The following is a 15380-nucleotide window of genomic DNA, read 5'->3' on the forward strand; positions in this document are numbered from 1 at the left end:
GGCCCTGGGAGATGGATAACGACCTCTCCATCACAGGGTCGCTGCACTATAAAGTGGAACAGGAGCAGCGGACTATTATTATTTGTATTATTATTATCACCTGACAAGTCATAATTACGGCTCCACATAATGGAGGAAGCTGGACCAGCTGTCTCAAAAAGTCTTTTCCGTCTTGGATCCTGCGGGAGGATCTGAGACAAATACCCCAGATCGCACCAGCACCTTTTTTGAGCACGCGTCACTGGAGAACCTTACACCTGAAGCCCCGCAAACTCCCGGGGCGCCTAGTCAACGGCCGATCCTGCGCAGGCGCGGGGGCGCTCGCCAGCCCCGCCCTTCCGTGGTGCATGGCCTGTTCCATTCCTCAGGGATGTTGACAGTGGGGACAGCTTGGAAGCCTAGGCCCGGAAGTACAGGTGTGTCACTAGCATTTCCAGACTCTCAGCGCAGGAGTGATCACTGGCGGTTATGATATGTCTACCCCGAAGCCTGCGATGGGCTTCTGAGTGTTGGGAGCGACTCCACAGTGCCTCCCCCCCTCACCTGGGGACGTTAGGGCTGGCCGGCGTGACGGCCAGGTACGGAAGCCCAGAGGGCCCCGCCCACCCCGAGGGGCCCCGCCCACCCCCGAGGGGCCCGCCCCGCCGCCCCGCCTCCCCGCCTCCCCGCCTCCCCGCCTCCCCGAGCCCCGCAGATTTCCCACCCCGCGGCGACGCCAGGCAGCTCCTCCTCGTCTCCGCCCCGCCGGCCGCGGCCGCGGGGGACGTCAGCGCTGCCAGCGTGGATACCGCGGCGGGCCGCGGGAGGCGGAAGTAGCACTCGGACCGCGGAGCCTCCATCGGACTCCGCCGGCCGCCTCAGCCATGGACGCGTCCCTGGAGAAGGTCCGTACTCGAGCTGGGGGGAGGGGGTAGGTGGCGGCGTTGCGGCCCGGGGTCTCCTGGCTCCGGGGTGACTGTTTCCCGGTCGCGAGCTGCCATTGTGACCGGGGAGGGGCCCAGGGGCTAACTGGCCCTGCCTGAGGAGGCCTGGACGCGAGGGCGTCCGGCTGGGCGCTCGCGGCTGAGGCCTGGTCACGTCATGGGGCCGGGAGCCCCTCGGATCCCCTTGGGCCGAGAGAGGCCGGGCCGGTTCTGCCCCGAGCCCGGTGCGGGAGCCGCGGGGCCGACCTTGGGGCCTGCCCGAGCTCGGTTCCCCCTTTCGGGTGACAGCTAGCCACTTGCGGCCCCAGAAGAGCGTGGACAGAGGCTCCGGTGGTTTCGGAGCCAACTGCAAGCCTGTAGGTTTTCTGTGGTCTCCAAGTCAGGGAGGAAACAGTGTTGAAGCAGTGGGTTTCCAACTTCAGCATGACTAGGGATCCTCTGGGGCCGTTGGTAAACAGCCAGATTTCCGGCCGTGGGGTCGGACCCTCAGTGGGTGCGGACGGGGATCTGCCTGTTTAACAAGTTCCCGCACGTGATTCTGACGCTGTAGTTTGTGAACACCTGTGAAGAGCCCACTCCTCCCCTGGTCCCGAGGTCAAGAAGGGGTGGGTCTTCTGTAGGTGGTGAGTTTGCTATTCCCCCTTTCCGGTGGGGGGTGGGTGGGAACCCGAAGTGCCCAGATAGCCTCGCTTTCCTCTGGTTTGCCCTGGGGGAGCAGCCGCGGGAGGTACCTGGCTCACTGCTCTGGCAAGGGGGATGGATTCTAATTGTCCCTGATTTGGGGCTCATAGATGAGAACCAGTGCTTGGATACCTGTCTTCCCTCCAAGTTCTTCGTCTTCGAGCTTGTGAGTCTGCTCGTGCAGACCCTGTTCTTTGGTGCATGCAGAATTCGGGAGCGGTGCTGCCTTATTTTGGTTTTGAACTGGCAGAAATGTCACACTTTGTCATCGTGCCCCCCCCCCACCAGTGTGTCATCTGCTGTAGATTGGTTCTCTTGTCACTGGAAAGTTGAAGGGATGAAGGGAGTAATTGTACCAGTACAGCCGGGTGTATAGCTTACACCTCATAAATTGGGTGGAAGGCAGTCAAGAATAGAAAAAGATTATGTTTTTAACCTTATGTGTTTTGCTGGCTAGGAATAAAGTCTTTCCAGGCTTTTGATTAGTACACAGTGTCTACCTTGTGGTACCTTTTTTTTTTTTTTTTTTTTTTAAATTTATTTGACAGAGAGAGAGAGCAAGCACAAGCAGGGCAGCTGCAGGCAGAGGGAGAGGGAGAAGCAGGTTCTCCTCAAAGCCAAAGGCAGATGCTTAGCATCTAAGCCACCCAGGCACCCCTACCTTTTGGTACTTTTGAGTTATAGGCTAGGTCAGTGATTCTCAACCACGGTTGCAGTTTTGTTCCCTAGGGGACATTTGGCAGCTTGTTTGGAGACATTTTGGTTGTCACAGCTGGGGGTCCGGGGGGGGGGTGTTGGAGATGCTGCTGGCACCTAGTGGTTAGAGGCTAAGGATGCTGCTGAACATTCCACCTTGCATAGGACAGGCTCAATACCAGAGAATATGTGCTTAAAACGTTAGTCGTGCTGAGGCTGAGAACCCCTGGTCTAGGTCACCTGTGTTATGCCAGTAGTTGAATATAAAATGATACTAAAATTGCCTCTTCTTTGTTGTTTCCTGTCCAGTTTCATAAGACAGGATGGGCGTTGTGTCTTTTCAGTTAGAAACCTAAAGAACTGGCGTGACCTTTCCTCCAAGAATAGTTTCTTACAGGCAAATCTGCAAAAACAGTGGGTTGGAATCCCACTTTAAATACTACTTTTCTGGCGTTTAATTAGTCGATTATACTGGTTTCTCCCTATAAATGTTAATTGATGCCAAAGGATCGTAAACTCTCCAAATGAGGATCTGAAGTGCGATGAAATTCCAGAGTGCCTACGGCTGGAGCATTCACAAAAATGGCAGTGATCTTTGAGGAATTCAGAATGTGTGGGCTGGAAGTTTCTGCCTTAGGCCAGTGTGGAAATTCTGAATGCAAGTGTTTGAGGACTAAGACTGTGTCTTATTTTTATATTCCCTGTTCACATCTAATGAGCGATTTCGGTTGGTGCTAAGTGGGCAGAAAAGAAAAAGAATTGCTATGTGAACATTGAGGGTTTCATGTTCTGAAAAACAGTTTGAATCAAAGTAAAAACATTGAATTGTGTCTGCTCTCCCTGTTTCTTTGAGGGGTAGGCTGTTCTGCTAAATTGTCCATTGCTAATATAAAACTATTTGAGCAGTCCTGAATGATCCCATTTAAACGGATCCTTGCATAATTTACACTGGCTACAGAAACCACAATGTTACTTGATTCCCATCCTCTAATTTCAAGTAATAGCTCTCTCTGAATGTAGTAGTCCGTCCTCATCTAGTACAATCAGTCAGTACATTTCCTTTGGTTCAAATATAATTCTGTGTGCTTGCCTTTTCTTTACGTAATATGTAGATGCGAGACCTGCCATGACAGAGCCGTTTTCTTGTCCTGACCACTCTTTGTTCCCAGTACTCTCCACTGTATCTGAAATTAGTGAGGTCTCAAGAAACCAAGACAGGTCAATTGAAGGGGCAAGGCATTCAGACTGGAAGAGTAGGAGCAGGGGCCTCAGACCCCCAGTACTCTGTGTCCAACTCATTAAGGGGCAAGGCCCTGTCGCATAGTCTCACAGTGTTTACTTAGGTTAATAATCAAGTTTTAAAAATGCCACAGGAAATAACTATTCTGATGCTTTAGATCTTAAGTTAACACACCTGCATACACTTTTCAGTAAAAACTCCTTTTTTTTTAAAGGAGTTAAACTTTAAACTTGTACAACAGCCCAGACCTTTTCCTGTTCCTTAAAAAAGCTCGTTCTTCCTGGGTATTATGTTTGGACAAAGCGTATTGCAATTTATTTGCATTTACTTTAATTCCAGCCTTGAGTAAACTTAAACTCAGCTGTGCTGGCATGCTGGGCTGGATAATGCCGTGTTGGGAGAAGCTGGCCTGTGCATCGTAGAATGTTGAGCCGCACCCCTGGTCTCTATCAGCAGCATTTCTCGTAGTGTGAGAACCAGAGTCAGAGAATGAAGAAGTTGTTCCCTGGCAGGTGGGGAGACTGCCTCTGGTTGAGACCCACTGACTTAGAAAATCTGAAGCTGCACTGTTCAGTAGGGGAGCCACTAGCCCCATTTGGCTCCTTAAATTTAGATTAGTTAAGATTAAAATCTAAAATGCAGTTTCTCAGTTGGCACTTTTCAAGTGCTCTAGAGTGACGGTGTGGCTTGTGGCTGCGCCACCGGACAGTGCGGACATAGAACATTTCCATGACCACAGACGGTTCTCTTGGGCAGTACTAGAGAGTGAGGCTCGTTTATTTGTTGTATATTTACTTTTTGTCTCTACAAGAGGCAACTTTGACCCTGCTTCAGATCAAAATAATTGTAACCCAACCCATTATTTTTTCCTATACTCCTTCTAAGCAAAATTTCTCCCCCACCCCCTTTGGACCTGTTTTTGGAAAATTGTTTCATCTTACTGATGGCAGGTTTATAAGGAGCAATAGGAGCGTGACTGGAACGTTCCTGATTATTACTGATAACGACTACCAGGATTTCTATTCCTGTTTTGTATTTTAAAAGCTCACGAAAGGAATACCTGTTAGCCATGTTTGAAATAACCATTTTCAAATGGAAAAAAAAAAAAGAAGGAAAGAACCATTTTCTGTGGTCTGACTTTGTAGACCTTACCAGAAAAGGGGACGGGAGATGATGGCCTGTAATTTTAACATTCATTTAAAGCTGACGCCTATATCATCATCATGTAACGATTTTGCATACAGGTGCTTGGTGGCCAAAGTGGTAAATGATTATCAAATGCTGGGTGTCCAGGAAAATATGGTACAAAGATCCTGATCCTAAAAATTTATGGCCTCGGGGATTTTTGATTTATTCAAGATTGTAGAGGCAGTCAGTGACTGAGCCGTTGATGGTCCCCAGTCCATTGTGTGTGCCACCAGACCTAGGATTATGAGTTAAAATTATAGAGAGGAGTTGCCTGTGTTTAATGTCAGCTGTTTTCACCTAAAGCAGTGGCTTGCTTTGAGTTATAATTTTTCTTGAAGCCCGGCTATGGTCATAGCCCAGTGCTGAGAGAAACGCGAAGTGAATAAGATCTGATCCTTGCAGGAGGTTATGTTCTGGTAGGGGCATACCTGTTTAGACAAATCCTTGTATAGCATGGTGGGATAAAAAGGGGAATGCATGGAATTGAGTGGCCAGGAAAGATTTTTGTAGAAGAGATTCTTTAGGTAGACTATCAGAACCATGTCTTTTCTAGTTTCTAAAAAATGTAAATAAAATGTAAATGCTTGGGACGCCTGGGTGGCTCAGTGGGCTAAAGCCTCTGCCTTCGGCTCAGGTCATGATCTCAGGGTCCTGGGATCGAGCCCCACATCGGGCTCTTTGCTCAGCAGGGAGCTTGCTCCCCCCCCCCCCCCCCCGCCTACCTCTCTGACTACTCGTGATCTCTGTCAAATAAATAAATAAAATCTTTAAAAAAAATGTAAATGCTTACTTTACAGTACAATTGTGCCTCATATTAATTGCTGGTAGATCAGAAGGGAAAGGAAACCCATTTCACGTTTTGAAGTTTAAATCAGATATTTAAAAAATATGTTTCCAGTCACTTTGAAAATGTCCAAAATCTAGCTTACATCTATTTTTCCAAGCAATATTCAAAACAAAAATATTCATTATTTTTAATTTTTTTGTTTGATTTCTGTTATTGCGGTTTTTTGCTTTATTAAATGATAAATATTTAGTTGCCTTAAAGTTGCATAGTCTTTGCGTCTAGCCTGGGACCCTGTCCACTTTTTATTTCTGTGGAAAATGCATTCTGAGTTTAAAAGAACTGAGGGAGGAGTACACTCTTCTAATAAAACCTTCTTCCTATATGCGGAAAAGCAGAAACAGCAAGATAAAGCCTTCACTGTAAAATGTAACTCCTTGGGGTGGCTCAGTTGGGTTGAGTGTCGGACTCGATTTCAGCTCAGGTCTCGATGTCAGGATCTCAGGGTCATGAGTTCAAGCCCAGTGTTGGGCTCCCTGCTGGGTGGGGAGCCTACTTAAAAAATAAAATAAAATGCGACTCCATGACATGGAACATTTAGCTACAGTGATCTCAGGACCCTAGCGACACTGAATTACTTACTAGACTGTACATTGTATTAGGTGGAATCCTATGAGGTTGTGTGGGTTTTGTGCATTAAAAACAGTTGAATGTAGGCACTTTCACACAGTTCAGCCTTGAAGGTCTGAAGATGCATAGATACCACACAAAGGCTTCAGAATCGGTGGGTTCCTTTCCTCAGAGAGACGTGGCTAGCAGCGTTAGCCCTACAGAGTTCCCATTCAGTAAGGGACAGAGCGATACTGGTGAGGATAATGGGTATCTTTATCTTTCTGATTCCATCCCCACCAAGTCCTAGGAAGCACTCTCTATAAGAAGCACATCTCAGTGAAAGAGTTCTATTTTCAAGGGACTCTAGCATGCTTTTTTGTAGGCATTTTTTTGTGTGTTCCAGAATGAGTGTGTGATTCCAGATGAACTAGTAAACGTCTTAGAAATAGAGCTTGCCTGGTGTGTGGTACTTTTCCATCTGTGTAGTTGTTGGGAAGCATTTATTCATGATATATATAAAGCCTGAATGAATTGATTCTTCAGAGGAGTGGTCTCTAGGAATATGTTGTTGAAACTTAGACTTGAATCCCTAGCATTCCCAACACATATCTTAAGGCGAGTGATCTGAATGCCTTTTTCCTAAACCCTCTGCATGCTTCTGTGACAGGTTTGATCTGATGTTACTAACTGCTGCCTCCTTATCTCTACCAGATTCTTACTTCCCTGCTATTTTTGCCCCTTCTTTCGCCCATATGTTCTGTTTTGCCTCTCCTCTTGATGAATTGGTAAGATTAGATCCTAATGCCCGATGGAATATTTGAATATTCTTCAGCGAGGAATCTTAAGCTCCTTAATGAGCCAGTGATTACAGTATGTCTTCATGTTCTCACAGACACACTCAAGCATAGAGTCCGTGATAGTTAAAAGGTTTTCCAAGAGTATCCACTTCTTAGAAGACACAGACAGTAGTGCCTAGTTCTTTTTTTTTTTCTTCAAGATTTTATTTATTTATTTGACAGAGAGAGATCACAAGTAGGCAGAGAGGCAGGCAGAGAGAGAGGGGAAAGCATGCTCCCCATCGAGCAGAAAGCCCGATGGGGGACTCGATCCCAGGATCCTGAGATCGTGACCCAAGCCGAAGGCAGAGGCTTAACCCACCGAGCCACCCAGGCACCCAGTAGTGCCTAGTTCTTAGTGAAAAACTGTTCTGTTGAAATCAGGCGAAAGTATTTACAAATGGAGGAATTGAGATGCCAAGACAGCAAGCTAGGTTTGCAAGGCACTATATCAACTTCCCAGAGAATCCCTGTCAAAAATTTTCTCTTGTCCTTGACCTAAAAGGAACAGCTGTGTTCCTGGAGTGGCTCCTTGGTGCTGCTCAGAGATGTGTAGTGTTTGGGGTGCTTGTTGAGCTAGTGCTGGATAGCAGACACTGTGTCTTCACTGGGGAGGAAAAGAAATGATTTTAAGAGAGTTGATGATAGTTGCATGATTATCTCTCCGGGATTCACCTTGTTTAGAAAGATGTAGAAGGCCACAGTAGTTAGTATGTTAGAAACACAGGATTTTGGGGCGCCTGCATGCCTCAGTCAGTTAAGTGGCTGCCTCTGGCTTAGGTCATGATCCTGGAGTCCTGGATTGAATCCCAGGATCAAGTCCCGAGTTGGGCTCCCTGATCACTGGGGCATGTGCTTCTCTGCCCCTTTCTTTGCTCATGCTTCCTCTCTCGCTTGCTTGCTCTCAAATAAAATAAATAAAATCGTAAAAAAACAAAACAAAACAAAACAAAAAAGCAAAAAGCAGGATTTTAGAGTTTTTCTGATTGCTTTGATTGAAGAAAGGGAGTGATTTTTTTTTTTTTGAGATTTTTGTTTATTTATGAGAGAGAGCACCAGTGGGGTGGGAGGCAGAGGAAGAGGGAGAAGCAGACTCCCCGTTGAGCAGGGGGCCCGATGTGGGGTTAGACCCCAGGATCATGACTCGAGCTGAAGGCAGATGCTTCACCGACTGAGCCACTCAGACTCCGAGGTGGTGATTTTTTCTTTTAACATGTCTAACACATATGTTGTAAACTAGCGTTTGATGACATCACAGTCTTCTGTCCAGTATGAGCAGCTGGCATTCTCACATGCCTTAGTTCTTCTTTGGTAATAGTTCTAGAACTCCCCAATTATGAACATTCCGCCAATGAAAAAGCTTATTAAAACTACAGTATCACTTCTATTGATGAATGTTGTGCTTTTTAGATTTTAAGATTACATTTTAGGCTTCCTTTTCCCCTCTCTTCCGGGGGTCTGCCTCCCTATAAAGGGTTAGCTCTGTATTTCCTAAATAGCCGTTATTCATATACCATTTTTGAATTTTGCCACATCAGTATGCCATTTACACTATTATTTGCTTAATATTTCTTCTAAATTGACTTTAAATCAGTTCACCCACCTTTTTAAAATTGAGGGACAATTTATGTGTAATAAGAATACCCACTTGGATGATCCAGGTTGCATTTTGGCGGTTATACACAGATATATAATCATGAGCACAATCAAGATATGGAACATTTGCATCTCCCCTAGAAGTTCCCTTGTGCCTCTTAACAGTGGGTCCCAGATACGCTTTCTGTTCTGTAATCTGCCCCCCTTTTTAAACTTAGATTTTGCTAAACGGTAGTGTCTAAGAATTCAGGGTTCGAGGTGTTATTTTTTTCTCCTAATTCATTTGAAAGTAAGTATATGATGTTTGTTGTCACACTTGGTTCCACCGAGGAAATATATACAAGAGCTTGATTAAGCATGCTTGGAAGCTCTGAGAACATTCTAAAATTTACTGTAGAGCAGTTGTCAAATTTTACACCCTAAAATTTTTCTACTGCAGTTTCCACTTTTGAAAGGTTCTTATAAACAACTTCTTGGTAAATAAACTTTATTAACAAATGGTTATTTATCTGCTTGGTAATAACTCCCAACATCCATACCACAGGTTATATCCTATATATGGGATGTCAAATCAACTTAACAGATCATGATCAGCAGGTTTTTAAAAAATGAAAAAGAACTTGGGAAGCCTGTGTGGCTCAGTCAGTTAAGCACCTGTCTTCAGCTCCAGTCATGATCCCAGGGTCCTGGGGTCGAGCCCCGCATCGGGCTCCTTGCTCAGTGGGGAGCCTGCTTCTCCCTCTCTGCCTGCCACTCCCTCTGCTTGTGCTTTCACACACACACACACACACTCTCTCTCTCGGACAAATAAATAAAATCTTTTTCAAAAAATGAAATAGAACAAAACAAGTAGGATGTATTTTCAAATAAGGGTAGGAATAGTGCCAGCATTACTTTATACTGAATTAATACATTTCTAGCCTAGAGCAAAAGTAAGTGATTTTTTTTTTTCTGCTAATCCCTGCACCCCTATTCCAGTTAAATTTAGAACTTCCTACTAGCTTTTGGAAAACTTGAGAATTACTCCATGACTTCTTTTACTGTTTTCCTTTGCATTTGACTCTTGACTTTTTTCCTCCAACATTTAAGTTGAGACCTTTAATTCATGATGTTTTCACATTACAAGTGTAATATTTCTTCTGATAGTGGCAGGATATTTACCTCTTCCACACTGACTGAAAGTGATGAAAATCAACTAGTATAAAAATGGTTCTTGGGCACCTGGGTGGCTCAGCGGGTTAAGCCTCTGCCTTCGGCTCAGGTCATGATCCCAGGGTCCTGGGATAGAGCCCTGCATTAGGCTCTCTGCTCAGCAGGGAGCCTGCTTCCCTACCTCTCTCTTTCTCTGACTGCTGCTCTGCCTACTTGTGATCTCTGTCTGTCAAATGAATAAATAAAATCTAAAAAAAAAGGCTCTTAAATGTTTGTAAAATAACGAATGGTGGAGCTTGTTTTACAAAATGAGCTGTTGCAGTTCTGTGACAATTATCGTACAAACAATTGAATGGTTCATCTTTAGCCTTGAAATTGCATTAAGCCATACCACGTGCTTTTGTTAGATATAATTGAAGCAAAAATACTGAATCCACTTCATTACACAGCAGAATCAGCCGTAACTGAAATATAATTTATGAATTTACAATCTAACAACAGTCTAATGGCTGTCTCTGAATCGTCAGTAATGAGCATGTAGTGGTTTCGTGATTAGGTACACACACTTTGTAAATGCTTTGTTGCACTGTTTTAACAGTCTGACTGCTGCAAGCCTCTTTAAGGCTTAGGGACCTGGGTGAGCAGCGGCCATGGGTGTCCAGCTCAAAAGTCTGAGTTGACCTTCTGCTCCCTTTCCTAGAAAAGCATCTGAAAACCCCCCGCACTCACCTACTTTACAGCCTGGATTGACTTGCTTAAGGTCGGTAGGAAAGACAATGGAAAGGAAACAGCTAAAGGCCCCTGGCCTCTAAAGGATTGGTTGGAATCTGTTGACCTTTTCATTAACAGAGGGATTTTTCCTGAAGTTGTTCCTGGTAGGCCCCAGATTTTCAGTCGGGTCACTTTGTTCAAGATTTCAATGAGGGAAAATGGATTCAGATGTGTTTATAGGTAGGAAAAGAAGTCCTTGGCAATACTTGGACTTCAGGTGCACTCCTTGCAAATTATACATTGTCTTTGATTTTACCTTGTAACTCAGACAGCCGTGACCATAGACATTTCCATGGGCTCCGCTAGATGGAACAAGGGCATGAGTTCTGGAATGAACATTTTAGTCAAGGCCAGGGTAACTGTACATCCTGGTTGGCCCAGGACGCTCCCAGTTTATACCTATTGTCGTGGCTTAATTATTAATAGTGCTTCCTTCACTCTTGAAAATGCCCTGGTTTGGAGGTAAGTTTTTGGTCATCTAGTCATCTAGTTGACACTGTGAATTTTTCCCACTAGGAAGAGCCTTCTGATACACTTTATCTAGCTGAAAACATTAATCAAGGAAGGATCATCTTAACACGAGGTCTGAGACACTTGGGTGGTTGAGTCGGTTGAACACCTGACTCCTGATCTCAGCTCAGGTCTTGATCTCTGGGTCATGAGTTCAAGTTCTGCCTTGGGCTCCATGCTGGGCGTGGAGCCTACTTTTAAAAAGCTTAGAGGGAGGCCTTTACTCTAATTAAGACTTTTGAATACAGGGTTTTTTCAAAGTGTGAGTTGCTTTGTTTACTTATTTTATAAAATTGAAAAGCAGTATTGCCTAGTGGTTAAGAGCACTAGTGGTTAGGGTCGTACAGGCTTTGTTTTAAATTCTGGCCTTACACCCCAATGTTTATAGCAGCAATGTCCACAAGAGCCAAACTGTGGAAGGAGCCTAGATGTCCATCCACAGATGAATGAATAAAGGAAATGTGGTATATATACATAATGAATATGACTCAACCATCAAAAAATGAAATCTTGCCATTTGCAACAATGTGGATGGAACTAGAGGATATAATACTAAGTGAAATAAGTCAGAGAAAGATAATTATATGATCTCACTCATATGTGGAATTTAAGAAACAAAACAGAGGATCATAGGGGAGGGGAGGGAAAAATAAAACAAAGATGAAGTAAGAGAGGGAGATAAACCATAAGAGACTCTTAATCTTAGGAAACAAACTGCGGGTTGCTGGAGTATAGGGGGGTGGGGTGATGGGGTAACTGGGTGATGGACAGTAAGGAGGGCCCTTGATGTAATGAGCACTGGGTGTCATATAAGACTGATGAATCATTGGGAACCTGGGTGGCTCAGTGGGTTAAAGCCTCTGCTTTCGGCTCAGGTCATGATCCCAGGGTCCTGGGATCGAGTCCCGCATCGGGCTCTCTGCTCAACAGGGAGCCTGCTTCCTCCTCTCTCTCTGCCTTCCTCTCTGCCTACTTGTGATCTTTGTCTGTCAAATAAATAAATGAAATCTTTAAAAAAAAAAAAAAAAGACTGATGAATCACTGAACTCTACCTCTGAAACCAATAATACACTAAGTTAATTAATTGAATTTAAATTAAAAAAATAAATTCCAGCCCTAAAGCATACTAACTGCCTTTGGATTAGTCAGGAAATAATACATATAAAAGTATTAGTTGGCATAATGCCTGGAATATAGGAAGCAGTCCAGTAACTGTTAGTAATTAACAAGGATCACAGATCTCATTGAGCCCTTTTTCTGTGCTACATCCTGTGCTTGGTGCTAAGGAATAAAAAAAAAAAAGGACATTCTTCCTAGGAACCTAGGACAGATACTACTCTTTTCCCCCTCAAGAGCCAAAAACAATCTTAATCTAAATACTGAATAATAGATACATTTTTTTAAACAAGCAGTCTACACGTATGTATGTATGTATGTAAAGATTGTATTTGTCAGAGAAAGAGAACATAAGCAGGCGAATCACAGATGGTGAGAAGCTCCCGCTGAGCTAGGAGCCCCATGTGGGGCCCGATCCCAGGACCCTGGGATCGTGACCTGAGCCAGTGGCTGTAACTGACTGTGCCACCCAGACATCCCCTGATACACAAACTTAATCATTCACGCATTTAGGTTTGTGTCTGGCTGTTGCCTTTCTGTTGTTTATTAGCAACTGCCTTGTCTTGCACTGTAACAGGAACTGAGGATAAGAAATATGAATTAGATAATCACGGCTGCCCTCACTAGAAGCCCGAGGAGGCATGGTTTTTAGTTTGAAGGAACCAGTTAACAAATACACATTTTTCCTAGAGCATTCCTTGACGGAGCTTATTATTATCCTGCAGCTGGGTAACACTTTATATTTTGGATTTCTCCAGTTAACAAGCCCTTGAGGGTGTGTGGCATTGGAGTCCCATCACACTCAGATTTAATTTACTGGAAGTTAACTATAAATGTTATTTTCCCTAGCCACCCACTTTCCGCCACCTGCTCCACCCTCGACTTTGCTTCCTAAATGAGAGGAGGAGCCAGAACGATTTAAATGTGAGCCATTCCTCTCAGTGAGCACGGGCTCTGTATGGAGAGACTCACACCAGAGAACGCGAAGCTGCGTTTCGCTCCTGCCTTCCGCAGTGTGTCTTGTCATCACATGTGAATTCTTGTGTTTAAAAATAAGTACTGTTCATAAGAGAGTTCTAAACTAAGTCAGCTATTTTGTCTACTTTCAACTGAAAAACCATGTTCCAGTCCTATAGGAAAATGCTAGCTGTGTTGTACTTAGAGCCAGTGTGTTGATGCCCATTAGGCTCTGCCTTCCAAAGGGGTTTCAGGTGTAACATGACAGTCCAAGAATCAAGCCGACTTGAGGCCCCTAATCCTACAAAAACAGTCAAAATGAGTAGAGTCTGAATCACTGCCTTCAGGAAGCTTATAATCTAATTGGAGAGCATATACTGGAAAGATCATCTCTAAAACAATTCACAGTAAAGGATGTCAAGGAATCATAAGGATAAATGACAGTTGCATATTAGAATGGCCCCGGTTTCACATGTTCTGTTCAATATACATGTGTTTCTGTTCCCATAAATACAGATCTTTTTGTCAGGCAACAGATCCAGAGTCTATGGTTAAGCAAAAACAGTATTGCTATCTTTAAAGAGAATACAAGAGAGAGAAGTGGTTTTATCCATCAAAGTTTCTTGGAAGTATTGAATTGTGATTTAATAGCTGGAAAGATAAAAGGCAGAAGGACATTTCAGACAGGGCAAGTGTTACAAGCATGAAACAGGGATGTATGGTTGATCAAACAGAGCTGTTTATCTTTTCATTTGGCCAGATGACTGGGAACACCCTGGAGGGTCACAGAGGGTAAGGGTAATGAGGTACATGACCAGTAGACGGAGGAGTTCAGATACATTCTCTTAACCATTATCTGTTCCTCATCCTACTCACAATCATTAACTGAGAACACAGAGACCATTTGAGATTGTTTTGTAACCCATCTCATGGTTACATTTAAATTGTGAATTTTTTTTTTTTGCAAACATCAGTTTTAAAATGATTTTTCTATCCTGTGTAAAATTGTATTGGACGTGGCTACGCAGTTATTTTGTAATCTGTTTTGGGGTCTGTGTGATGTACCAGAAAGGTCAGAAACAGGAGTCAGGAAACCAGAGTTCTGGCACTGCTCTGTCACCCATTCGCTCTGTAACCTTAGGCCAGTCACTTTACCTCTGAATCATTGATTTTTCACTTCTCAAATGGTACACCAGAGGTTTACATGCTATACTTTACTTTTTTCTTCTTTTTTTTCAGTGATTTCCTTTCCAAGTGAAAGTTAAGACTCTTGTTGTAAAACAGATCTGATCTCCTTAGTCGGGTGCAGGGAGCTAAAAGCCCCAACTGCCTGTCCATCCCTACTTCCCCAAAGTTCTTCCTGGAAGTCTTAAGACTCAGAAGAACACAAATGGAAAATCCTTGGACTAGATCCCTAAAGTTAACATTTTTCCGAACTTTAACTGAGTAGCATTTCTTAAGAACAGTTTTGAGGAGGGGGTGCCTGGGTGTCTCTGTCACTTAAGCAAGTGTACAACTTTTGATTTTGGCTCAGATCTCTGGGTTGTGAGGTCGAGCCCCATGTCAGGCTCTTCACTGTGCATGAAGCCTGCTTAAGAGTCTCCCTATCCCTCTCTTAAACAGAACAAAACAAAACCTTTTTTTTTTTTTTTAGATTTTATTTATTTGTTTGACAGAGAGAGACATAGAGAGGGAACACAAGCAGGGAGAGTGGGAGAGGGAGAAGCAGGCTTCCCACTGAGCAGGGAGCCCCAGGGCGGCGGGCTCGGTCCCAGGACGCTAGGATCGTGACCTGAACTGAAGGCACATGCTTAACGACTGAGCCACCCAGGTGCCCCCAAACAAAACAATTTTGAGAAGATATGGCAATACTCATTGTAAAACAACCTATTGTACACTTACTCCATATAAGTTATGATTAGGTACAGTAGGCAGTCTGAAGGGAAAAAAGCATAAATACACTTGAAATACACTTGAAGAGTAAGAGGGGAACAAAAGAAAGCCTCCATAACTCTTTGTAACCCAGCTTGTATGGAGATTCAAGACAACTGGTTTGCCTTAAGATTGCTAGGGAGATTAAGAAGTAAGAAAGGAAAATGAGTTTGTGTGTTTAATTTTGCATGATTTTTTAAAATGTTGTCTTAGTGATCTTTTGAATGGAAGTAAAAATTCACTTGGTAGTAAAACCAGAAAAGAACAAAAAGCCTTGAGCTGAAAAGACTCCCTCTGATCTGACGCCTGTCCTTCCAGTTCCCTTCTCTGGAGGCACTCAGTGTGCCCAGCTGTGGAAGCTTCCAGAGTTTTTGGAATCACTTCCA

The 15380-nt window shown here is 44.1% G+C and overlaps 1 protein-coding gene across 3 annotated transcripts in view; it reads left to right on the forward strand.

The window, feature by feature from the left end:
- Positions 1 to 689: 689 nt before the first annotated feature.
- The window catches only part of PDXDC1 (pyridoxal dependent decarboxylase domain containing 1), a 54252-nt gene continuing 39561 nt past the window's right edge, over positions 690 to 15380 (forward strand). Inside the window, exon 1 of one of the 3 annotated variants that reach the window (XM_080830259.1) lies at positions 690 to 884. In XM_080830259.1, the coding sequence (XP_080686385.1) occupies positions 864 to 884 (21 nt within the window). In that variant the 5' untranslated portion in view covers positions 690 to 863. The remainder of the gene's footprint in view (positions 885 to 15380) is intronic. The other 2 variants (XM_080830258.1, XM_080830261.1) reach the window with 2 other exon arrangements.

The sequence above is a fragment of the Martes martes genome, assembly GCF_963455335.1.
Source record: "Martes martes genome assembly, chromosome: 18".
Lineage (NCBI taxonomy): Eukaryota > Metazoa > Chordata > Mammalia > Carnivora > Mustelidae > Martes > Martes martes.